Source organism: Balaenoptera musculus, chromosome 5 (genome assembly GCF_009873245.2).
Source record: "Balaenoptera musculus isolate JJ_BM4_2016_0621 chromosome 5, mBalMus1.pri.v3, whole genome shotgun sequence".
Taxonomy (NCBI): Eukaryota; Metazoa; Chordata; class Mammalia; order Artiodactyla; family Balaenopteridae; genus Balaenoptera; species Balaenoptera musculus.
The window spans coordinates 1,454,712-1,481,776 of record NC_045789.1 but is presented as its reverse complement, the minus strand read 5'-3'; the positions used below and the strand labels follow the sequence as shown (position 1 = coordinate 1,481,776).

Here is a 27,065-nt window from a genome sequence, read left to right as displayed (position 1 = left end):
CCCGTCCTGAGAAAGCAGCAAAACCCCGCGTGTGACTCAAACGCCAAGGCCGTCCGTCCCTCCCCGGCCGGGAGCCCCGGGCGCAGGGGGCCTCACCGCCCCTGCGCTGCGCCTGCCTTGCTGGTTCACCGCATCCTTGCGGGGTTCTCAGAATCCCCTCCCCCAGAACGCCCGTCACTGTGGACTGACGGGCGCTCTGCTCCAGGGGCCAAGCCCGGACCCCAACCCTGCCCGGGCCCCAGGCATCCCGCCCTGCTGGGGTTCCCGCGCCCCCGGGCCTCGGGGCTGGGCTCCTCCGCTTCCAGCTGCCCGCGCTCTCTCGCTGTCACTCTGCCACCGCCCGCCCCGTGCGCCCTCTCCGGGCACCACGCCGGAGGCTCAGGAAAAGACTCCAGCTTTCCGTCTGCGGACAGACAGACGGGAGCGGAGCTCCGCTCACAGCAGCTCCCTCTGTGCGCGCCCACGGCCGGAGCCACGCCTTCACGTCCCTGCGCTCCGGGGACCAGGCCACCGTGAGACCCACGCGCAGGGGACCCTGCCTCTCACCGGGCTGGAGGAGGAGGGAGAGCGTTCCCCGACGGCTAGTGGGGAGCGTGGAAAGAGCCCCAGCAGCGCCCCCGCCTCCTCCGCGCGCCTCTGCGCCGGGCCTCTCCCATCCCATCCCTGCGAGGCCGCGGAGGCACGCGGTGAGGTGAGCTGGGGGTCCCACGGCCACGACCGCAGCAGAGGTCCTCATCCCACCTCCCGTGCGCGGGCATGTCTGTCCTTGACCTCTGGAACCTCCACCGAGACGGAGATGGGAAGAATCCTGCGTCAAATGCCTGATACGCTAAGCCAGCTTTCAACTGCCCTCGGGGTCCTTTCTAACAGGACACGTAAGGAGTTATTATAGATTACTTGTATAAGGTACATAAGCAAATGTCAGTCTTTACTTAAAAATTAAATATAAGTAATTAAAATGGTCCTTAATATCAAATAATCAATTACCACGTCTATATTTGGATTCTGGCAGGACGTAACCTACGGACAAGACTTTCAAATACAGAAGGTGACGATGAATTAATATAAGCAGATATGATTAGTATATGAATGAGCTAAGCAGGCTTTTTAAAGTAGAAACTTAAGAATTTTCACATGAGCTAGGACTTCAGAATTATGAACATCATCAATGAGAATTTTAGTAACTTGGCTTTTTAATTAAATACAAGTTCTCTGTCCTAATTAATAATTGAATCAGCCGTGGATCATTTCGACAAAAAGAGCTAATAAAAGCTATTTCGAAAACTATTTTCATTTCGGATATGAAGTGTTTAGAATAACACGTAAAAGAAAATAGCAGGTCATGGCTTATCAATGCTATTTCTTCCCCTGCAAGGTCATTTATCTGCTGTCCATAAGGAAGTCTTCATTTTAATATTCCTGTTCAATTAGGTTTTCCCGTAAAATGTTACACACTTTTGAAAGGTGATTTGTGCACTATTGCTTAGAAATAGGTCTCCAAAGATAGACAGACACATGGCAAGAAAGCAATCTGAAGGTCTGTAAAGGAAGATTCTGGAATCCAGGGAAATGGAAGGATAAACCACACCTGACATCCACTGCACAGCACAGAGGAGTCCCTCATTTAAAGCCTACGCATGTTTTACAGATCCCGTACGCTTCTGTAACAGAGGCTTAGGAGAAAGACAGCTGATGTTCTGTCATCAGAAGATTTTCACTCCTACGCCTCTGTAGGTAAGGTATTTTGCCTTGAATCTGTGCGCTAGTGTAGAATAAATGGCAAGGTTAGTAGGTGCACAGAGCAGACGCTCAATAAAGAGTAACTGAATGAACTAAATGATTCATTTTGAAAAAATGAAATGAGAAAGAGTAAGCCAGTTAAGAGTCATACAGAGATCTTTTTCCATTTGCTCTAAGTTGGAAATTTGCCTAAGGTTTATGAAATCCCAGAATATAATATTATAAATGCACTCAAAATACTAATGATTGTACCTTTTATTTAGAGCTAAGTGTAGAACTACTCCTATTCCACCGATAATTCAGAGCTGACTAGACCCACCTAATCTTGCTAAGTAAGAAGATGCACAATAATTCCAGGAATAACTTAAAGGGGTTTGTCTTTATCATGGATATTTTAACTACAGCTTCAAATGTCAATTTTGCCTTTTTCATATGATTCTTATTCTAGCCAACTCAATCTATCTTTGTACTACCGAAATTCCAATTGCCCAGCCTAAGTGATGCTGAACATTATTTTAGTCTGAAAAATGTTGAATCCTTTGAATCAAAAAAGCACAGCCAAGCTTAAAAAAGATGAATTATATTTTTGGTAATTTCAAACAGTGCTCCTATGAACATTTATTTGTTATAGATTTTGGTAAACATGTGTACATGTTTCTGCTGAGATATATCTGGGAATAAAACGGCTGGGTCATAAGGTATATGAGTTTTCCGTTTCAGAAGATACTGCCAAATGGTTTATCAGATGTTGATGCCAATTTGAACTTTCACCGGCGGTACATGAGGATTGTACTTGTTCACGTTCTCATTCACACCTGGTATTTCCCTTTTGTTTCCATTTTAGCCACTCTGGTAGCTGTATAATAGTATCCCATTGTAATTTTAATGTGCATTTCTGTGATGAGTAGTGAAGTTCATCATCTTTACATATGCTTCTGGCCTTTTGGCTACCATCATTTGGTCATATTCAATTAGGCTGTCTGCCCTCTTCCTAATGATTTCTAAAAGTTCCCTATATATTCTCCATAAAAGTCTTTATTAGGGTGTGTGTGTGTGTGTGTGCCTATTTGGAAACAACACAAATGTCTACAAAGAGTAGGATAGAAAAATAAAGGATAGCGATTTCTATAATGGATTATTATGCAGCAATGAAAACAGCTGAACTATTGTTACATTTAACATTATGGATCAATCTTACAGATACTTACAGGATTACTCCATTTATATACATTTCAAAAATGGGCGAACAATATACAGTATGGTCATCTTCAAGAAGGCAGTGAGTAATGGGAAGAAGACAGTGAGTGGCTGCTAAGGCTTTGGTAATGTTCTATTTCTAGATCTGGGTGCTGGTTACATGCTTACACGCGAACACTTAAGTCGTATACTTAAGATTAGTGCACTTTTCTGTCAGCAAATTATACTTCAAAAATGTTTAAAAACAATAACACAAAAACAACTTTTGTGTTTAATGATGTGTGCATACACTCATATAGTCAGACACAAACACTTGCACACATACATACGTGAAGAGAGAGATTGTACAAAGCAATCAAAAGATTATATTAGAATTACTGATTAGTTAAAACTAAAAGTTCCGATTTAGTATTCTAGAAGAGAGAATAAAGGCATGTGTTATTGCCATTAAAAGACAATTCACCTTTCTATCTCTGAAGAATTAGTCTATTGCTTTTTCTCCCTCTTTTGTTGTTTTTGTTTTTGTTTTTGAATTTTATTTTATTTTTTTATACAGCAGGTTCTTATTAGTTATCTATTTTATACATATTAGTGTATACATGTCAATCCCAATCTCCCAGTTCATCCCACCACCACCACCACCCTGCCACTTTCCCCCCTTGGTGTCCATACGTTTGTTCTCTACATCTGTGTCTCTATTTCTGCCTTGCAAACCGGTTCATCTGTACCACTTTTCTAGATTCCACATATATGTGTTAATATATGATATTAGTTTTTCTCTTTCTGACTTAATTCACTCTGTATGACAGTCTCCACATCTCTGCAAATGACACAATTTTGTTCCTTTTTATGGCTGAGTAATATTCCATTGTGTATATGTACCACAACTTCTTTATCCATTCGTCTGTCACTGGACACTTAGGTTGCTTCCATGACCTGGCTATTGTACATAGTGCTGCAACGAACATTGGGGTGCATGTGTCTTTTTGAATTATGGTTTTCTCTGTGTATATGCTCAGGAGTGGGATTGCTAGGTCATATGGTAGTTCTATTTTTAGTTTTTTAAGGAACCTCCATACTGTTCTCCATAATGGCTGTACCAGTTTACATTCCCACCAACAGTGCAAGAGGGTTCCCTTTTCTCCACACCCTCTCCAGGATTTGTTGTGTGTAGATTTTCTGATGATGCCCATTCTAACAAGTGTGAGGTGATACCTCACTGTAGTTTTGATTTGCATTTCTCTAATAATTAGTGATGCTGAGCAGCTTTTCATGTGCCTCTTGGCCATCTGTACGTCTTCTTTGGAGAAATGTCTATTTAGGTCTTCTGCCCATTTTTTGATTGGGTTGCTTGTATTTTGAATATTGAGCTGCATGAGCTGTTTATATATTTTGGAGATCAATCCTTTGTCCATTGATTCATTTGCAAATATTTTCTCCCATTCTGAGGGATTCCTTTTCATCTTGTTTATAGTTTCCTTTGCTGTGCAAAAGCTTTTAAGTTTCATTAGGTCCCATTTGTTTATTTTTGTTTTTATTTCTGTTACTCTAGCAGGTGGGTCAGAAAAGATCTTGCTGTGATCAGTCTTACATTTAGGTCTTTAATCCATTTTGAGTTTATTTTTGTGTATGGTGTTAGGGATGTTCTAATTTCATTCTTTTACATGTAGCTGTCCAGTTTTCCCAGCACCACTTATTGAAGAGACTGTCTTTTCTCCATTGTATATCCTCGCCTCCTTTGTCATAGATTAGTCGACCATAGATGTGTGGGTTTATCTTTGGGCTTTCTATCCTGTTCCATTGATCTGTATTTCTGTTTCTGTGCCAGTACCATATTGTCTTGTTTACTGTAGCATTGTAGTATAGTCTGAAGTCAGGGAGTCTGATTCCTCCAGATCTGGTTTTTTTTTTTTTCCCCCTTAAGATTGCTTTGGCTATTTGGGGTCATTTGTGTCTCCATACAAATTTTAGGACTTTTTGTCCTAGTTCTGTAAAAAATGCCATTGGTAATTTGATAGGGATTGCATTGAGTCTGTAGATTGCTTTGGGTAGTATAGTCATTTTCACAATATTGATTCTTCCAATCCAAGAACATGGTATATCTTTCCATCTGTTTGTGTCATCTGATTTCTTTCATCAGTGTCTTATAGTTTTCTGAGTACAGGTCTTTTACCTCCTTAGGTAGGTTTATTCCTAGGTATTTTATTCTTTTTGTTGCAGTGGTGAATGGGATTGTTTTCTTGATTTCTCTTTCTGATCTTTCGTTGTTAGTGTATAGGAATGCAAGAGATCTCTATGCATTAATTTTGTATCCTGCAACATTACCAAATTCATTGATTAGCTCTAGTAGTTTTGCGGTGGCATATTTAGGATTCTCTATGTAGTGTATCATGTCATCTGCAAACTGTGACAGTTTTACTTCTTCTTTTCCAATTTGTATTCCTTTTATTTCTTTTTCTTCTCTGATTGCCATGACAAGAACTTCCAAAACTATGTTGAATAATAGTGGCGAGAGCAGACATCCTTGTCTTCTTCCAGATCTTAGAGGAAATGCTTTCAGTTTTTCACCATTGAGAATGATGTTTGCTGTGGGTTTGTCATATATGTTTTTCACCATTGAGAATGATGTTTGCCTTTATTATGTTGAGGTAGGTTCCATCTGTGCCCAGTTTCTGGAGAGTTTTTGCCATAAGTGGGTGTTGAATTTTATCAAAAGCTTTTTCTGCATCTGTTGAGATGATCATATGGTTTTCATACCTCAATTTGGTGTATTATATTGATTGATTTGTGTATATTAAAGAATCCTTGCATCCCTGGGATAAATCCCACTTGATCATGGTGTATGATCCTTTTAATGTGTTGTTGGATTCTGTTTGCTAGTATTTTGTTGACGATTTTTGCATCTATATTCACCAGTGATATTGGTCTGTAATTTTCTTTTTTTGTAGTATTTTTGTCTAGTTTTGGTATCATGGTGATGGTGGCCTCATAGAATGAGTTTGGGAGTGTCCCTTCCTCTGTAATTTTTTGGAAGAGTTTGAGAAAGATGGGTGTTAGCACTTCTCTAAATGTTTGAAAGAATTCAACTGTGAAGCCATGTGGTCTGGGACTTTTGTCTGTTGGAAGATTTTTAATCACAGTTTCAATTTCATTACTTGTGATTTGTCTGTTCATATTTTCTATTTCTTCCTGGTTCAGTCTTGGAAGGTTATACCTTTCTAAGAATTTGTCCATTTCTTCCAGGTTTTTCATTTTACTGGCATAGAGTTGCTTGTAGTAGTTTCTTATGATGCTTTGCATTTCTGTGGTGTCCCTTGTCACTTCTCCTCTTTCATTTCTAATTTTATTGATTTGACTCCTCTCCCTCTTTTTCTTCATGTGTCTGGCTAAAGGTTTATCAATTTTGTTTATCTTCTCAAAGAACCAGTTTTTAGTTTCATTGATCTTTGTTATTTTTTCTTTGTTTCTATTTCATTTATTTCTGCTCTGATCTTTATGATTTCTTTCCTTCTACTAACTTTGGGTTTTGTTTGTTCTTCTTTCTCTAGTTCCTTTAGGTGTAAGGTTATATTTTTTATTTGAGATTTTTCTTGTTTCTTGAGGTAAGATTGTATTGCTATAAACTTCCCTCTTAGATCTGCTTTTGCTGCATCCCATAGGTTTTGGATGGTCGTGTTTTCATTGTCATTCATCTCTAGGTGTTTTTTTATTTCCTCTTTGATTTCTTCAGCGATCTCTTGGTTATTTAGTAATGTATTGTTTAGCCTCCATGTGTTTGTGTTTTTTACATATCTTTTCCCCTGTAACTGATTTCTAATCTCATAGTGTTGTGACTGGAAAAGATGCTTGATATGATTTCAATTTTTTAAAGTTTTCCAAGGCTTGACTTGTGACCCAAGATGTGATCCATCCTGGCAAATGTTCCATGTGCAGTTAAGAAGAAAGTGTAATCTGCTGTTTTCAGATGGAATGTCCTATAAATATCAATTAAATCTATCTGGTCTATTGTGTCATTTAAAGCTTGTGTTTCCTTATTAATTTTCTGTCTGGATGATCTGTCCATTGGTGTAAGTGAAGTGTTAAAGTCCCCCAATATTATTGTGTTACTGTTGATTTCCTCTTTTATAGCTGTTACCATTTGCCTTATGTATTGAGGTGCTCCTATGTTGGGTGCATATATATTTATAATTGTTACATCTTCTTCTTGGACTAATCCCTTGATCATTATGTAGTGTCCTTGTCTCTTGTAACATTCTTTACTCTAAAGTCTATTTCATCTGAAATGAATATTGTTACTCCAGCTTTCTTTTGCTTTCCATTTGCATGGAATATCTTTTTCCATTCCCTCATTTTCAGTCTGTATGTGTCCATAGGTCTGAAGTGGGTCTCTTGTAGACAGCATATATATGGGTCTTGTTTTCATTCCATTCAGGGAGCCTGTGTCTTTCGGTTGGAGCATTTAATCCAATTCATATTTAAGGTAATTATCAATATATATGTCCCTATTACCATTTTCTTAATTGTTTGGGGTTTGTTATTGTTAAGTCTTTTCCTTCTCTTGTGTTACCCGCCTAGAGAAGTTCCTTTAGCATTTGTTGCAGAGCTGGTATGGTGGCACTGAATTCTCTTAGTTTTGCTTGTCTGTAAAGCTTTTGATTTCTCTGTCAAATCTGAATGAGATCCTTGCTGGGTAGAGTAATCCTGGTTGTAGGTTCTTCCCTTTCATCAGTTTAAATATACCGTGCCACTCCTTTCTGGCTTGTTGAGTTTCTGATGAGAAATCAGCTGTTAACCTTATGGGAGTTCCCTTGTATGTTATTTGTCATTTTTCCCTTGTGGCTTTTAACAATTTTTCTTTGTCTTTAATTTTTGTCAATTTGATTACTATGTGTCTCAGTGTGTTTCTCCTTGGGTTTATCCTGCCTGGGACTCTCCGTGCTTCCTGGATTTGGGTGGCTATTTCCTTTCCCATGCTAAGGAAGTTTTCAACTATAGTCTCTTCAAATATTTTCTCGGGTCCTTTCTCTCTCTCTTCTCCTTCTGGGACCCCTATAATGTGAATGTTGGTGCATTTAATGTCATCCCGGAGGTTTCTTAGGCTGTTTTCATTTCTTTTCATTCTTTTTTCTTTATTCTGTACCATGGCAGTGGATTCCACCATTCTGTCTTCCAGGTCACTTATCCGTTCTTCTGCCTCAGTTATTCTGCTATTGATTCCTTCTAGTGTAGTTTTCATTTCAGTTATTGTATTGTTCATCTCTGTTTGTTTGTTCTTTAATTCTTCTAGGTGTTTGTTTTTAATTCTTCTAGGTCTTTGTTAAACATTTCTTGCATCTTCTCCATCTTTGCCTCCATTCTTTTTCTGAGGTCCTGGATCATCTTCACTATCATTATTCTGAATTCTTTTTCTGGAAGGTTGCCTATCTCCACTTCATTTAGCTGTTTTTCTGGGGTTTTATCTTGTTCCTTCATCTGGTACATAGTCCTCTGCCTTTTCATTTTGTCTATTTTTCTGTGAATGTGGTGTTTGTTCCACAGGCTGCAGGATTGTAGTTCTTCTTGCTTCTGCTGTCTGCCCTCTGCTGGATAAGGCTATCTAAGAGGCTTGTGCAAGCTTCCTGTTGGGAGGGACTGTTGGGTACAGCTGGGTGTAGCTCTGGTGGACAGAGCTCAGTAAAACTTTAATCTGCTTGTCTGCTGATGGGTGGGGCTGAGTTCCCTCACTGTTGCTTGTTTGGCCTGAGGCGACCCAACACTGGAGCCTACCTGGGCTCTTTGGTCAGGCTAATGGCGGACTCTGGGAGGCCTCACGCCAAGGAGTACTTCCCAGAACTTCTGCTGCCAGTGTCCTTGCCCTCACGGTGAGCCACAGCCACCCCCCGCCTCTGCAGGAGACCCTCCAACAGTAGCAGGTAGGTCTGGTTCAGTCTCCTATGGAGTCACTGCTCCTTCCCCTGGGTCCTGATGTGCACACTACTTTGTGTGTGCCCTCCAAGAGTGGAGTCTCTGTTTCTCCCAGTCCTGTCGGAGTCCTATAATCAAATCCCACTAGTCTTCAAAGTCTGATTCTCTGGGAATTCCTCCTCCCGTTGCCGGACCCCCAGGTTGGGAAGCCTGACGTGGGGCTCAGAACCTTCACTCCAGTGGGTGCACTTCTGTGGTGTAAGTGTTCTCCAGTTTGTGAGTCACCCACCCAGTGGTTATGGGATTTGATTTTATTGTGATTGTGCCCCTCCTACCATCTCACTGCGGCTTCTCCTTTGTCTTTGGATGTGGGGTATCTTTTTTGGTGAGTTCCAGTGTCTTCCTGTCGATGATTGTTCAGCAGTTAGTTGTGATTCCAGTGGTCTCACAAGAGGGAGTGAGCACATGTCCTTCTACTCTGCCATCTTTAACCAAAGGATCACTTTTTCTCTCTTGAAAACAGAGGCAGAGAACCATGTGTTTTATACTCCATGTCCTTTGTAGATCTTATTGTATAAGTACATTCAGCAGGAAGAGGTAATAAATCACATACTATTTCCTGAAAATAGTCACTCAGAATGCATTCTAATTTACAAAACTCTATTGGTCACTAACATCCAGACTGAATACCATTAATCAAACTAAGGATAGTTTTTATGAGGTGGAACACACATCCATGAACAGGAAGCTTCTGAGATTACAGGCTCAGAAAGTCACATTCTGTTTTTTAGAAAGGACTTCAGGGTTTCCCTGGTTGGTGCAGTGGTTAAGAATCCACCTGCCAATGCAGGGGACACAGGTTCGAGCCCGGGTCCGGGAAGATCCCACATGCCGCAGAGCAACTAAGCCCGTGCGCCACAACTACTGAGCCTGCGCTCTAGAGCCCAGGAGCCACAGCTACTAAGACTGCGTGCCTAGAGCCCATGCTCCGCAACAAGAGAAGCCACCGCAATGAGAAGCCCACGCACCACAACGAAGAGTAGCCCCCACTCGTCGCAACTAGAGAAAGCCCGCGCACAGCAACGGAAGACCCAACACAGCCAAAAATAAATAAATAAAATAAATAAATACATAAATAAATTTTTTAAAAAAAGAGAAAGGACTTCACTGACGTTTAAGTCTTAGTAAAAGCCCAAGTAAATCTAACATGTTGCTTGAAAATACACAACGTGAAATCAAGATAAAGAAAGAGATGGTCTTACTGGTAAGGGTAACAACTAAATAAATACATACAATGTGGCAAGAAAGCACATAAAAAGACTTGGACTCGGAATCAGAAGGCCTACCTTTCCCTCTGGCACCCAGTTGTGCCCCTGGCAAAGCCATCTTACCTCCTGGGACCTCAGTGTTCTCACCTCCCAAATAAACAGGATAAACTATGACATGTGCTGTACAACCAAAAAGTGAGCCTGAAATACCCACCTGAATTAGATCACTGGAATGTCACTGACTAACCTTATGACTTTAAGAAACACTCTCCACAACACAGGTTGCTCATATATAAAAGGAGATTGCAGCTGCCTGCTGTATAGAATCGCCTGAGAATTCACCAGGTCCTGAGTCCCACACACAGCACACAGCGCTGCCCTTGCACAGAAAGGTAGGCCACAAGTTGTACCCACCCCAGTCCTGATATCCTGAGTCTAAGGAGAAGATGTGTAATAAGGTGACACAGGATTTTCTAGCTGTAAAATTAGGTGTTCCATCTGTAAAAATTAGCTTAAGTAATGACAGAAAAAAGGGACCTAGAATAATATAAAATATGCAAAGCACCTCTGAGCTCTTTAGAAGAAACTCTAATATCACAAACACAGGTAATCCACTTTGCAGAACTTTTAGAGTTCAGAAAATACTTTCATATACATTTGTCAAGTTATACTATCAGATAAGCGCTGTAAATTAGAGTTTATCATTTCCATTTTGCAGGTAACAAAATTGAGCACAGGCAAGGCGAAATGATTGCCTATTCAAGGTCACAAGTGTATTAAGTGATCTGTCCTAGAACAGAACCAAGATCATCTGACTCAAGACAACATTGTTTCTGCACGTTAAAACTCCAAAACAAACTCCTCTCCTAATGACCATGAAAAATTCATTCATCCTATTGGTAATTCCTCCATTTTACAGGTCAGGACTATTAAGGTCCAGAGTGACTTATCTGAGGACACACAGTGAGTTAGCAACAGAGTGAACTAGAACCCCATTCTTCCCATTCTTCCTCCCCTGTATTGATTCAACTAATTTCACGTTAAAATTTGTCAATGTTAATTTTATTTCTCTATCATTTAATTGTGTCTAGAGTAGGGATTTAATAGAGTAGGTGACTCCTGAGCTGGGCTGGAAGGATAAGGAAGCAGGTAACAGGTGGAAAGGGAAGGGGGAAGGCAGATTCCAGGAGGTGGTCACAGCGAACACAGCAGATGACTAACAGAAAGGCACTGAGAAGCTCAGCATGGCAGGAAAAGAAGGTGTGGCACATATATACAGGCACATATATACAATGGAATATTACTCAGCCATAAGAAGAAGGAAATTGGGTCATTTGTGGAGATGTGGATGGACCTAGAGACTGACACACAGAGTGAAGAAGTCAGAAAGCGAAAAACAAATATCATCTATTAATGCATATATGCGGAATCTAGAAAAACCGTACAGATGAACCTATTTGCAAAGCAGAAATAGAGTAACACACATAGAAAACAGATGTGTGGATGGATACCAAGGGGGGAAAGGGGAGGTTGGGACGGATTGGGAGATTGGGATTGACACATATACACTACTACGTATTAAAATAGATAAGTAATGAGAACCTACTGTATAGCACAGGGAACTCTGCTCAGTGATCTCTGGTGACCTCAATGGGAAGGAAATCTAAAAAAGAGGGGATATATGTACACGTATAGCTGATTCACTTTGCTGTACAGTAGAAACTAACACAACATTGTAAAGCAACTATACTCCAGTTTAAAAAAAAAAAAAAGAAAAGAGAAATACATGGTTGGATATACAATGAGCATCTCAAATCTGTTGACACTAGAAAACAGCAGTTCTCAGAGTGTGGTCCACAGACACCTGAAGGTGCCCAAGACCTTTTCTGAGCGTCCAGAAAGTCAAACTATTCTCTTCATCTCCATCATCATCATCATCATCATCATCCTCAAAACAACATTTACTTTGTTTCACTCTGCCGACATTTGCACTGATGTTGCACAAGCAACAGTGGATAAGACTGTCAGTGCACAAATCAGGAAAATAATAGTTTTATGTAGCAAGAGTGTTCGTATTCTTAACCACTAGACACGAGCAGTAAAAAATAAATAAAAGATGTTAAAGATGGTGTTCCCATGTAATGTTCTTAAAGAAGCAGTAAAAAATATTAAATTTATTAAATTTTGCAATTTAAATCCATATTATTTTAATATTCTGCATGAAAAAAATGGGAAGTATCCAGACAGCACTTCTGCTGCACAGAAAACTAAACTACGATAATTGTTCCCAAGAACAGCACTTGGATGACAGTTTCACTTGCTAGTGAACAAGAGACTTTTCATGCAACACTGTTTTCATGGAAGACCATGGAAAACCTATGGTGATTCAGATTTGGATATGTGGCAAAAAAGTTTTCACAAGTGAAAGAAGAGAGACTATAAGTTCAAGAAAAACTAATGAGAGTATTTGCTGCCAGTAATAAAATATGAGTTTTCAAACAACCGGAATTTTAGAAAACTTAATATTCACCACCATGAACTTGACAACTTCCTGATACTAACAGACTTTCCAGTGAGATCGAAAGTAATAGTAAATGGATGTGATTATTTGATACTGTATAATGAAACCTGTCAACATTTGGAAGATCTGCAAAACCCAGCAAACCAATATTTTCCAAATGATCGATGCATGTTATAAATTCATGTTTGGGAAAAAAAAAAAAAAAAGCCATTCAAAATGCAAGACCAGCAAATTTTAATACAACAGAGATCAAAATGTTCACTGATCTGATTTCAGATTTTACATCACAACTAACTTTTAAGGAACTATCACTTGTCAAATTTTGGCATGGCATTAAAAAGGAATATTCATAATTATAGAAAGGCTATTGAAATACTCTTCCCTTTTCCAATTATATGTCGGCATGAGGTCATATTTTCTTCACCTACTTCAACCAAAACAATATATCACAACAAACGGAATCCAGAAGCAGATATGAGAATTCAGCTGTCTTCCATTATGCCAGCCACTGAACAGATAGGAACATTGTAAGACAATGCTACTCTTCTCACTATTTTGCTATTTTTGAAAATATAGTTAATTTTCATAAAAATAAGTTATTCATGTTAATCTGCAATGAGTACATTTTAGGTAATTTAATAAGTATTTTTTAAATTTCCGTTTCAATTTATAACAAGGCAACACCAATAGATAACTCCCACATAAACTAAAGCTCACTGTGTCCTTAAAGGTGCTTCAGATTGTAAAGCGGTCCTGAGACCGAAGCTTGAGAGCCGCTGTTATAGAGGATGAACTACAGAGGACAGGATGGAATTCAGGAGTCTGGGGAAGTCCCTGCAACAACAGATTCAAGGGGAAGTGATTAGAACCCAACAAGGACCACAGCCGTTGAGATGCGGAGAAATAGCCAGATGCGAGAGTCACTTCTGAGCAAGAATCAACCGGATGAGTAACTGATGAGATGGTCCGGGTGAACGTCCGGGACAGAATGGCAGATGTTTCAGCCGTTTCTCATGAAAGGCTGGGTGCGGAGCTGGTTTGATGCATTAACTCTGAGGTCCAGCAGGAGGTTACAAATAATGACCTGGAACTCGCAAGAGTAGTTACACCTGGAGATAAGGACGTGCGTGCAACCACAGACACAGGTAGAAAGTACTCAGGGGGAGAGCGAGAAGTAAGAAGCTGAAAAGGACCAAGATGAACATCTAGCAACATCCAGGATATGAGTATGTGGTACAACCCACTATTTCTGGACAGACAAAAAAGAATAGCTGGGAAGGTGTCTAATCAGGGGTAGCGGGAGAGGCAGACGCAAAGCTGGAAGGCAAATCAGGGCAGAGGGGTTGGGGGTAAGAGATCACTTCAGGACGCAGAAGACAATCATTTGTCCTTGTCAAGTAATGTAAGGACTCCAAAGAAATTTTGCAGATTTGCTTAAAAGGAATAAAATAAATATGTTCATCAAAAAACAGAATGGTGGCAGGAGTCAATACTAATAGGAGAATTAAGTGGTTCTACTGTTTCCTTTGTTACAACAATAATGTCTGGCTTTTGTAATTCAAAGAAATTCAAGCAAAGAAAAGGAAAAAATAGTGAATTAGAGCTGAAATTGTGGGCTGTCAGTTTAAGAAATGTGATAATGAACACAGAGGAAAAAACAAAGTTGATGAAATAAGAATATAAAAACTATGCATTTGGGACTTCCCTGGTGGTCCAGCAGTTAAGACTGCGTGCTTCCACTGCTGAGGATGTGGGTTCAATCCCTGGCTGGGGAACTAAGCTCCCACATGCCATGCAGTGCAGCCAAACAAACAAACAAAAAAACTATGCATTTTTTCAGGTAGGCAACACTTCAGCGCATTTTTAAGCCCTTAGAAAAAGGAGCCAAAAAAGAGAAGACGACGAAGCATGGGCAAGCAGAGTGTGGTGATGGGGGGAGTCTCAGAAGGGGGTGGGGGACAGAATCCGGGACTGAGAAAAGGACGTCCCTCTTCCTCTCGGGCAGGAGCCAAGGAGAAGAGAAAGGATGATGCCACAGGCAGCTCTGGAGGGAAGATGGAGGGGTGGGTGAGCTCGAGTCTAGCAACTTCTATTTTTTTTCTTTAAAGTAGAAGTTCGTATCGTAGGTGAAGACCGAACGGGGTACTGATCAAGGACTGAAAGCATTATTAGGGAAAGAGAAACATGCAGCCACTAAGGGCCAGTGAAGAATTGAGGCACCACCATGAAGACCCAGCCAAGTCTACATCAACACACAAAATAAACCAGGGAAGATGCCAAACAACATCTGTAGAATGAAACCGAAAACGTCATAGATATTCCGGTCAAATCCATATGGAACTCCCGGGAGATATTAAAGGGTGTTGCAGTACGACCTTTGGATTATCCCGGCAGCCACGTCCATGGTGTAACTGAGAGCTGAACACAGATGCAAACAAGGCTACGAGGCCACTCATTAAATGTGGGCCTTTTCTATTAGGTTACTCTCGGGGGTGGAGTCCTAAACTCCCCCGAATCATCAAGAATTCCTCCCACTGTTTTCTCACAGGAGGACTAATAAAGGTCAGATGTTTCACATTCTCCAACAAAGTCTATTAGTGATTGAATCATTGGTTTGCTGCTATTCCAATCAGAGCTCTTAGAAAGGTAATTTCCTATTTGCATCTCTCAGAGGAGCTATTTGTATGTACATAAATTTGAATAATTTGCTTCTTGAATTCTAAGTGTAAATTTCCATGTTGAGGGCAAAGGAACTCATTTATGACGTGCTCTCTGCTCTCTGGAGGACCGCAGTGATGTGCTTTTTTCAGGTAGTAGCTCAAGAAGAATACAAGAGACTTCAGCAAAGATATGCTATCCTTTACTGCATTACAGAAATTATTCACCTCCAAAAGAAAACAAAAGACAAACATAGGACACATTTTTGTAAGTCAAATTCCTCAGTTTGTGAAAAATTATAGAGCTAAGAATGGGTACAATTCACCTTGCACACATGTGATTCTTCTACTTGGGAGGATGGTTACATACCTACATTTTGATAAGTCAACTCTGCAATTAGATCCCTTAGTAATTAACTTGCTTAAGAAACAGAATTTTGTGTATTCTCTTTCCATTGGTTAGGCTTGTCTAGTTCTAAATCAGAAAATGAAAAATCTTGACAAAAACAGGAATAGTTAGCCCTGAATATAAAAGTAGCTAAACAATCATAAATAAAACTTGACTGCATCATAATAGATAGAGCTGGAATGAATGAATGAAATTAGGAAACTACTGAGATGAAACTTTTCACCATAAGAATGAGAAAATTGAGACCCAAATAAATTAAATGACTTACTGAAAGTTATAAAGCCCATCAGCAAGAGTCCTAATTGAGATACAGCAGTGGGCTTTCTCCCAGATGACAAGGTTTTATCCATCTAGATTAAGCAGACATACAAAGGGAATTTTAAACAATGCATGTTTCAAGGTGATCTCTAAACATGGTCCCAGTGAGCCACTGACCCATCAAAAGATTAATTTATGATTTTTCTATTTGATCAGTCACCCATTTGATTCCATTTGATTTAGTAAGTATAAACGTAGCTGAAATGCAAAGAACATTGAAGTAGGCAGAATATGAAACTATATATATATGAAAGTGTGTATCTTTATGAAAGTGTGTGTGTATATATATATTCTTCCTACTTCAAAATTCCTTGAATCAGAGCTTCACTTATGCTTACTAAATGCAAGTGGATATACTGTAATGCAAGTGGATATACTGTAATGCAAGTGGATATACTGTAATGCAAGTGGATATACTGTAATGCAAGTGGATATACTGTAATGCAAGTGGATATACTGTAATGCAAGTGTATATACTGTAATGAAAGTGGATAGAGAGGGAGAGCCATCTCATCTCAAGTATTTATAATTTGGCTAAAGAGTTAACACAATATATACATTTCAACTAGAAAATAAAAGACATCATAGGAAGAATATTACTATTAAATCTAATCAAGTGTCAAAACATACAGGATGCACAAAAAGGATTCTAAGAGATCAAGAAGAGGGAGTTTAATTTTAGCTCTAATCATAAGCTCATGAAACCCTGGTGAAAAGAACTTTTAAATTCGGCAACTTCCCAGTGATGCTTCATTTAGGTAGTGTCCCTACCCAAGCTATGTTCGTCACTCTGGTGACAAAGACCCTCCCAAGGAAATCCTTGGATAGTTATATCGTTGGATAGTTATATCCTACCCTTTCAAATGGAAATGTCTTCCTCTATGTTTCTCTCTTTGGTCTTGGTTCTATAACTTGAGGTCTAAATATGAATTCTAGTTCATATTATATGAAAAGTCCTCAAAACGGGGGATTACTCATCTACTCTTAAAATAACCCACGGTAAACCTATCAGACCACAGACTTTCATGTTCCTGCAAACGCTGGTCATGATTCTCTGAACAAACTCCCACGTAAGTCCAATCCTCACAAACGAATGCAACCAGAATTCAACACAATGTTCCAGGTATGATATACCCACCAGGAAATTAACCCTTTTTTTTCTGCAAACACTGTATTTCTATCAAGGTCCAAGACCTCAATGCACTAACAGCCATAGCATGCTAATAATTTGCACTAATCTTACTTTCAGTGAACACTTCTAATCGTTTAAAAGGTTTCATCAGGCAAGGTAATGACTGAGATGAGCCCTGAAGGACTGCGTAGATTAAGAAGAGGTTGTCGCTCTATAACCATAAGCATGTCTAAGCATAAGCAGTGGCAGGTTGGCACAAGGACAGATCAGCCTTTCTGAGATGAGAGAGTAGTTTCGCACAAAGTTCCACATGTAAGTCAGAGAGACCTTCGAAAGTCAGAGTGAACAGTCTGCCCTGGATCCTTGAGGGAATAAGAAGACACTGCGGGTCTGGAACATAAGATTAACAAGATGAAAATGGAAACGGTATGTAAGGTGAATAACAATGAGCGGGGAAAAAAATACGGCAAGTAATTAGGAAACTATTGTAACAGACTATGTTGAAAGTGACGGTAAGTGGAGATGCAATGAACAGGACAGACACAGGAGATCATTTTAAGAGAAAACAAGTTCCATTTAAGTTTCATGCCCGAATAACTAAAATAATGAGGATGCCGATTTCAAAACCTAGGAAATTATTTGGAAAGGGAAGATCATTAATTCAATTGATTGCAAAATAATATCATGCCATTAAATCAGAATTGTTCGTTAGGTAGTAAGAAAATACATAACTGCCCATCAATGAAAAATTTGATCTACCTTTGTTATAGTAATAACAATACAGGCAGTTTTCAATTGTATCCATTGTACAGATTCTCCATAACCATTTCCAACCAGCCTTTCATTTTTGGGCCAATGTATTTATCTTGAACATTTCCATTAGGAAGTAAGAAAATGGAACTAAACTGAAATCAATCCATTCTATTAATGAATAACAGGTAATAAAATCAGAATAGGAAGAAAATGGCTAACATTATACTTAACTCAACACTTCTTACTACACAGAACTGATGTCCACAAATACTACCATTATATGGTATCTCTCTGAAGGAGACAAAAAAAATCTCATATTGGTATCAAACACATTTATACACACACAACTTTTTTAGGTTGTGAACAAACTAATAAAAAGTAGTCATATTGTTTCTCATTACACACACAGAACCATAAATCTTCACGTCATGATTTTAAAGCTAGAGTACCAACAGTTTGGAGGAAAGATCATTACGATGAAGTAAATACATGCAAACATGACCGAACAGTCATATAAATAATAGCAGCCCTCACCAAGTATCAATTAAGGGTTTCTTATGATGCTTCTTCACACCTAAGATACAAGTCTGGGCCCAAAATGGGAGAAAGATTTCAAATGTAACTTGTAAGCAAATTAGTTACACTTACGGTGAGCTATCAGATGCCTGAAATTCAAACAGTCCTCAACAAATGGTACAAAGTTTCCTAACTCAGCGATGACAAAAATGTCAGTATGTGTCAAGAGGTTACAGTCGGGCCAAATTCAGTATTAAAAAGTGTTATTGTGTCTGCTATGAGCACAAATAGAAATGACACATAATGCTTTGGTTTTGGTTCAGATAGTTCTGTTTTGTTTTGTTTTTGTTCATTCAATCAAGAATTCTGAAAGTATATTTCAGAATGTTCTGGTTTCATATACAATAGACATATAAACACAAATGCATAAACCTATGCCTTCTTCTTATCAATTATGGCAGTCATTGATTAGATATCATCCCTCAATCATTATTTCTTGAGATTAACAGTAGCTTGACATACTTATTCCAATTGGTTTAGGTCAGAAAAGAGAAAAGATGGTCTGAGTTTGAAAGATATTCAAAAAACCTGATTACTCGTGAAATTTCAAGAAGAAATGCTACCACTGCAAGTTTTTAAATCCTTATTATTAGACCAAGATATACTTATTATATATGGTAGAGCTCTCTACAATGCACCAAAAATAGCGGCCAAGCTATTTAAATCTGGATGGAGATTAAATTTTTAAAAGGTGATTCTTTCTATAACATTCTGCAATTGGATAATCATAAGACCGTCATCACATACAATATATTAGAATCAAAGACTCTTAAATATCTCACAAATGGAAATGTCCTTAAACACCGCTGTCTGGCCAAACTACCTACCCAAGGCTCAAACTTTCTATCAAATATGCCTGCAAGTAATTATCCCCCATGGCGGAGTGCTTGGGGTCGCTGTGAGCTCCACTGCCTCTGTTCCTAGGCAATTATATCTGGCAGAATGCTATTAGAAAGTTCTTGCTAATTTGGAGCCAAAAATATCCCTTCTCATGGTTCTACTCATTAGTCCTGGTTGTAAGTATTGGTGCCAAGCAGCAAAGTCTACTTTGTCATCTAAATCACAAGTTTTCACAAAATTGAAGATAACTGTCAAATACCTCAGTTCCTTCAGCACTTCCTAATATGACATTATTTTAATTACCTCAACTATTCTTATTTCTCTCCCCTGAAGGTACTGATCAGCACAGTGCAGAAATCTCTGTAAGTCCTGCTTTAAATAATATAATTCTTTTAAGGCTAGTAATACGCTTAACACAGAATTGGTAAAGTAAGAACACTAATTTCTTTCTTAAGTAACTATATATATAGTTATATTTAGCTGGGATGGAAAGACAGTGTACAGAGTTACTCATCTGCATCAGGTATATGTATTATATATCATATTATATCATATTATACTATACTATAGTATATTATTATTCATTTGTATTATGGTTACAACACTATTTAATATTTTTTCCAAATGTGTTCGGCCACACTGCTTTCCCCATCCTATACTTGCACACATGATTTCTGAACCAAAGTGCAGTTTATACTTCAATCTCGTTAGATTCAGCCCATCGCTTTGGACCTTCAAGGTCATATTAGATCCTAATTCTGTCTCACATACCCACCATGTGTTTCAGTATCACATTACTCTCCGTCTGGATGTTTCCTCTGTATAGTTTATTTTAGTCATTGATACGATGTTTATCACGAGGCCAAACTTTCACCAGGAACCATCATCCAGGCTGAAGACGCTCTACCAATAACCTAGACATTAACTACCTTCTTCTCCTTATATTGAGACTATATGTCTACATACTGTCCAGAGAGATCATATAAATTATTTTCAAGTACTGTAACAAAATCCAGATACAGTGACTTGTACGGGTCAACGATCTTGAGTTTGTATTCACTCTTTCAACAAATGTTGATTGCATGTACATTTTGTACCAGGCACGATGTTGATCTCTGGTGACTAAGTCAATAAGACACAGCCCTCACGGAGTTTACAATCTAGTAGGGGAAGCAGACAATTACAGCTGATATCACCACAGAATTTTATAAGCAGGATAGGCAATTAGGGAACCACGAAGGCACAGAGTGTGATTGTCTAAATCAGACTGTCAGGATTAGGAAAGGTTTCCCAAAGTAGACAACAAAGTTTGAGTGTAAGGTCATTACGGGACAGTCAGATTAAAGTGTTGGATGTATGGATGTGGCGCTCTCCTGAGAGATCTGGGCCGGGCACACAGATACAGGAGTCGACAGCGAACACGTGGTATTTACAGCTGTGGACTTTCATAAGACCACTGAGGCAGGGGTTAACTAATGGAAGAAGGAAACCTCTGGCATTTTGGTAAAAGGAAGAACACTTCGGAGGTGTGAAAGAGCAAGCGTGTATGAGACTCGAGTAAGGGCGTGGCCGGGATGGAAAGATACAGCCGGGGGGAGTCAGAGGCCAGTTCAGCAAGAGTTGTGTGTGCGGAGCCAAGAAATCAGAACCTTTTCCGCAGGTTATGGAGCCCCTCAGGGGGCTCTAAGTGCTGGAGTGGCTTGAGTGCACTGAGGAAAATGCACTCTAGGGTCAGGGCGGGGTAGGAACTGGTGAAGGAAGACAAGGAGAGGAGACTAATAAAGAGCTCACCAGAAAGGCTGGCGGGAGAAGCGACAGCAGCGTCACAATGGGGAAGGAAGTGAGGGACACACTCCCAAGGTGGCACAGACTCTGAACGCGGAAGTCTCGGCAACGACTGGACTTGAGGAGCTAAGGTAGAAAGAGGGGGTCCTAAGTAATCCCTAGGATCTGAGTTTGGATGCAAATGGAAACACTGTATTAGGAGAGGTGGGGAGGATTTCTGTACTCGGGCTTTATCATTTTGAGTTGAGTTTTAAGATCAAGATGGGATAACCAGGTAGAAATGGTGGATGTATGGGTACATTCTTCAGCGAGGCTGGGCTGCATACAGCACCTTCGGCGTTAACAGTGCATAGATGGAGTTACAGCCAGAGATTTGGACAAAATCGCTGAGGCACAATGTATAGGAAATCAGAAGACCAACAGATTCAGGTCAGTGTCAAATTCAAGCTTTAAAATAAAAAGCTAAACCGTGTCCAAGGACTTAATCTAAAACATAGCTTCTAATTTAAAGTTTATTTTGTATTTATTAATATCTACTAAATTTCTAAAATTTTGGAACTCAAATTTATCAGGTAGTTTGTCAACCTGGTACTGCTGCTCCGGTTACAGACCAAAAAACAATGAATAATAGCATAAATTTATCATTTTCAAGCTTCTCAAAACAATTAAAGGTTAAAAAAACAATAAAGAGCCAGGGAGAGTGTATCATACGATTCAAGCTCCACATCAACCTAGAATACGAAGGGTCCTAAGTCCTTTCTACATTCAGAAACAGTTTTCCTCTTATTTCCAATCTTAGAAGAATAAAAAGGGAAGTTTCTGCTCCTGTTTACTACACGTGCACAACACATCAACTGCATATATCCATTCAACACCATTGCTCTTCAACTCTATTCAAAAAAAAATGTAAAGAAATCAGAACATCACTGGGCAAAATTTCACCATATTGAGGAGTATATGGAAGCCTGTACGTAACTTCCGGGTTTCGTGATCTCAAATATTCCTCTTAATCAAGATGTTTTATGCTTAATCAGCTTACACAAGATGGGCAAACTGGGCCATCCGCTGAGAAACAAATAATTTGCATATTCTTTCTCAGCCCGTTATTATAACTGAGGTTCCCAACCTGGATATCCAAAGAAATTTAATACAATGGATCCAACAATAGCCAGAGAAAGCCTTAGTCTTCAGAAGTTCAGTGACCATGAAATCAAAACTCTTAGTGAAATGCTCAAAAAAAAATACACAAACATAATTCTCCAAAGTACGTCTGCTTTTTAATAAGCTGGATCTGGGGCAGCATCACCAGGGCTACTGTTAATAAAGCTTTACTCAGTCTCATAATTGCAAGAAAGTAAGTAATATAATCAAAATTCAAAAACTGTGGTAGAAAATTTCAGAAATAAAACTTTGAATTTCTCAACGTACGTAAAACACTGCGATACGCGCTCACCACGTGTACGCTGGGCCTTCCACTTGGAGGTTTCCATACGCACCAAAGAGAACCTTCATCGTTTCACTCTTTATCTACCAGATTTAACGTTAAAAATCTGTCCTAACCAGAGACAGCCTAAGCATATACAGTCAGTTTACATATGAGGCAACAGCGCAGTTCTGGGAAGAAATAGGAGGCCCTCTAAAGACTCTTGTGAGGTACACGGCAGCCGTTAGGTTTGCAGTTACCATATTCAGAGCTGTGATTCGTGACATTTGACGGGATACGGGGGGGGGGTAGCAGGGCTGGGGCGAGGGAGACAGGAGCCCCATGAGCTTCCAGAGAGCGGAACCCGACTGACCACAGATGGCCTGACTCCACACATAGGATCAGCGTGCCTTCAAGACAAATACAGGAGTTCACATCAATATGCCAAGATTTATCAAACTAAACGTTAAAATGAAGGACATCCAAAATACGACAAGGTGTCCTTATACTGGGGAAGAGTAAGGCCTGACCATGTCCCGTTCCCGAAAATGCTAGTCTCCTGGTCGCAGCTCAAACACTCTCATCTGTGAAGATGAGTCACACTCAGTCGGGCCATCCTGTCACACCCAGAAGCCTGGCCCTGACGTCAGGCTGTGTAGACTGGAAGCAGCAGTAACTGGAACGCTGAAAACTAGGAGGTATTTCTTAACAGGGAGCTTTATGTACTATGGGACTTTATGTGGGTCACCATACCGTCCCCAGACCTTCCGTCTCACATAATCATACAGACGTCCATTCCGAAATACCAACTCTAATATCCTTCCTTTACAAAATTTACTTCCCAGAAGGTACCTTAATAATTCTTATGGAACATCTATGAAACTATAATAATCAATATTTAAGTAATGATGATGCTGGAATAATGTTACCTGAGATCAATATGGCACTTAGGAAATCTTAATGTAAAAATAACCAGTACCAGCAAATTAATTCTTCCTCCACATTACTGCATATGTTGTAACATTATTACTTAAAAGCACATATTCTGTGAAGGTTATTGATTTATATACTGTTCAATTGTTCTAACTATTGGATATTATTTACTGTTATTCACCAGTAATAGTAACACTTTATTTTTTTAAAAAATGGAGTCCAAACCATAAAATTTTGTTGCTGCTTTTTTTTCTGGGTGGGGAGGGAGTGGGAATTGGATTTAGATTTTGTTTTTACAGGTAATTTCAAATTTAATGACATATTTTTTGAGAAATATACTCATTTCCTAAGATAAATCTTTTACCCCCCAAAAAAAACACTGAAATGGAAAATGGATCTACCATGTAATTCTTCTCCTGCTGTGCATTAATGTGAATTAAATAGACCTTAAAATCATAGTCTAGCAATCTGATTTTTTAAATGAATATTCAATTTCAGGAGTATTTTTTTTTAAAGTCAACTTTTTGAACTGGTATTTGCTCAAAGCAGGGAGTCTCAGTAACCAACGAAAGTTGCACATTCAGGGTAAGAAAGAAATAGTAACATTTTTCTACTTTTATAAAAGATGTATGAAAATTACAGAAGCCCAGGGCACGAACAAAACTTTATAAAACTTTACCTTTATCATATTGAGAATTAGCTTTCCCATTGTAAAGCCCTCTTCACTCTGTCACTTTCTACCTATGAAACAAATGGGTACAATTCTGATAGGGAAAGTTCTGTTGGCATGTGTTTCAATAAACCACTTTGATAAAAAATGCAATAATATTTCTCCGTATGAGAATATAAGACATGAAGAACATACGATGGGCATAGGTACTGCTTCTTTTTCCCCTTCCCTTTCTTGGACGACTTCTCTTTAGAACAGGCTTCTTCAACACACAAGGAAATTAAAATAAAAAAGGCCACCGCCAATACAAACTTCATCTTGAAAAGTTAAACTTCAGGAGATCGATCTACAAGAAAGAACAAGAAAATGTTTACATTTATGAGGCAAATGGTAACTACACGACTCTTTAAGGAGTACGACCATTACTACCCAATGGACAAGGGTGTCTTGCACATCAGTTTCTCATTGCTCGTGGCAAACATCTGTCTTGCATACAGGTGCAAACATTAAGATTTTATCATATTTTAAGCTTATTCAATATATTCAGTATAATTTTCTATTCTTTCTCTTCTGAAGAAAAAACTCTGTAAGTTCCATCTTTGAAGTCCACTTTTAGACTTTTAAAATCATATCATGTGTGTTTTCATGTATAATCATGTATAGTGTCTGTGATTTATTTTACTTGAATAAATGCTATTTGGCTTTAAAAAAATTCTCATTGCTCAAACCTACGTGGTTATACTTTTTTTTTTTTCAATTTATTTATTTATTTTTGGCTGTGTTGGGTCTTCGTTTCTGGGCGAGGGCTTTCTCTAGTTGCGGCGAGCGGGGGCCACTCTTCATCGTGGTGCGCGGGCCTCTCACCATCGCAGCCTCTCTTGTTGCGGAGCACAGGCTCCAGACACGCAGGCTCAGTAGTTGCGGCTCACGGGCCTAGTTGCTCCGCGGCATGTGGGATCTTCCCAGACCAGGGCTCGAACCCGTGTCCCCCGCACTGGCAGGCAGATTCTCAACCACTGCGCCACCAGGGAGGCCCTCAGGGAGGCCCTCAGGGAGGCCCTCAGGGAGGCCCTACGTGGTTATACTTTACTATACATTTTGTGATGGTTTCATAGTAAAAGTTAGTTTAAATAATGCTTCACAGAAACTAAGACCCCTATGAGGAATACAAGGTAAGTATGCAAAAATTTCTACTGTATAGTTTCATAAAATTGTAAATTGATATTGAATCGCACAGTATATCAATATATGCTTAGAAAGATCCATGGAAAGATGTTTACACGGTTTTAAGATGGTTACGTCGTGCTAGGTCATTTAAATCGATGTTTTGTTTTTTAAATTTCCTCTGTTCTTTGACTTTTGCATGTATATTTTTTCAAAAACAAAACTATTCTCGAAGAAAAGATAATTCTATTAAAGGACTGATAGAGAAAAAAGAAAAAATTATTATCAAAGAGTTTCACTGTCTAAATTCATTGTTTTTATTTATGTACATTAAATTCGCAAGTTACCTTTTACCCAAAAAAGGTGCACATTGATTTAAGTTAGCTTTTGGCTTTCCTACTCACATGATACTGACATTTATCATTCAAATGACGATTTCTGACTCCAGAAATTCGAGGCAACATTGTATGAAATAAAATAGCAAATACAGTCAGCCTCCTCCAAATACTCTTCTTAGCTGTATTTTAATAACATTTTCCCTGCTCCAGGAGAATTACATTCTTGCCTATCTGATGCATTAAAAAAACAAAACACCTTTAAGCATCTCCTAAACCCCGTAGTATTTAAACCTCTTCCGCATCCTTAATTCGCAAACCATAAGCAGTGTCTCCTTCGCTGCTTCCTGCAGAGTAAGAGACCGGCCGCTCCTCCGCACTCGCGGAAGCCCCAGCTCGTCCTCATCATCTGGCTTCCCCGGTGTCACGTTCTTCCTCTCTCCTCCGCCCCGGAAGTCTCATCTCCTCACGTTTCCCCTTCGCAGCCCTAAGCAGGCAGGCGGGGACTCCTCCCTCCCGAGGGCGACGAGCGCTCACCAGGCCCACAGCTGCCCGCGGTCGCCCCGCACCCCAGCCGGCGGCGGCATCCGGCCCCGCACCTGTGCCCACGCCGCAGGGGCTGCGCCGCCCTCCCTCCCGGCGCCCGGAAGCCCGAGGCCGTCCCGGAGGTCTGCAGGGCGGAGAGAGGGAGGCCGCCCCGTGCCTCGGCGTCCACCCACACCTCCCGAAGGCGGCCCCGCAGACCAAACGCCGCCGCCGGCGCCCCTGCGGCCAAGCTCGCCAGCACCGCGGGCCCGCGGGAGGCGCTCCCGCCGCCGCGGCGCCACGGCCTCGCCGCAGCGATGCTCACCCCGGAGCCCCGCGCCCCGCGCCCCGGCCTCGCCGCAGCGATGCTCACCCCGGACCCCCGCGCCCCGGCCTCGCCGCAGCGATGCTCACCCCGGACCCCCGCGCCCCGCGCCCCGCGCCCCGGCCTCGCCGCAGCGATGCTCACCCCGGACCCCCGCGCCCCGCGCCCCTCCCCCCGGAGCCGACTTACCCTGGCGCCCCGCCCGCAGCCCCGGAGGACGCGCGCTCGGGCCGGACGCGCCGGTGCGGGGGGAGCGGCTGCGTCCCGTCCCCGCGTCTCCGTCCCCGCGTCCCCGCGTCTCCGCGATGGGCTGACGCGCCTGCTCCGCCCGCCGAGCCTGCGCCGTGTGGTCCGCGCCTGTGCGGTCGGGGCGCTGCGCGGCCGCGGCACGGAGCGGGGACGGCGTTGGGGACGGAGATGGGGACAGCGATGGGGACGGAGTTGATGAGGACGGAGATGGGGACTGAGGTGGGGACGGAGTTGAGGACGGAGTTCATGGGGACTGAGATGGGGACGGCGTTGGGGACGGAGATGGGGACGGAGGTGGGGACGGAGTTGATGGGGACGGAGTTGGGGACGGAGTTGATGGG

The 27,065-nt window shown here is 40.7% G+C and overlaps 1 protein-coding gene across 2 annotated transcripts in view; it reads right to left on the bottom strand.

The window, feature by feature from the left end:
- Positions 1-26,792, bottom strand: part of GLRB (glycine receptor beta) — an 82,862-nt gene extending 56,070 nt beyond the window's left edge. For both annotated transcript variants that reach the window (XM_036853919.1, XM_036853918.1), the window contains exons 1-2: positions 26,665-26,792; positions 24,322-24,472 (exon numbers count right to left, since the gene is read on the bottom strand). In XM_036853919.1, the coding sequence (XP_036709814.1) occupies positions 24,322-24,443 (122 nt within the window). In that variant the 5' untranslated portion in view covers positions 24,444-24,472; positions 26,665-26,792. The remainder of the gene's footprint in view (positions 1-24,321; positions 24,473-26,664) is intronic.
- Between the last annotated feature and the right edge of the window lie 273 nt (positions 26,793-27,065).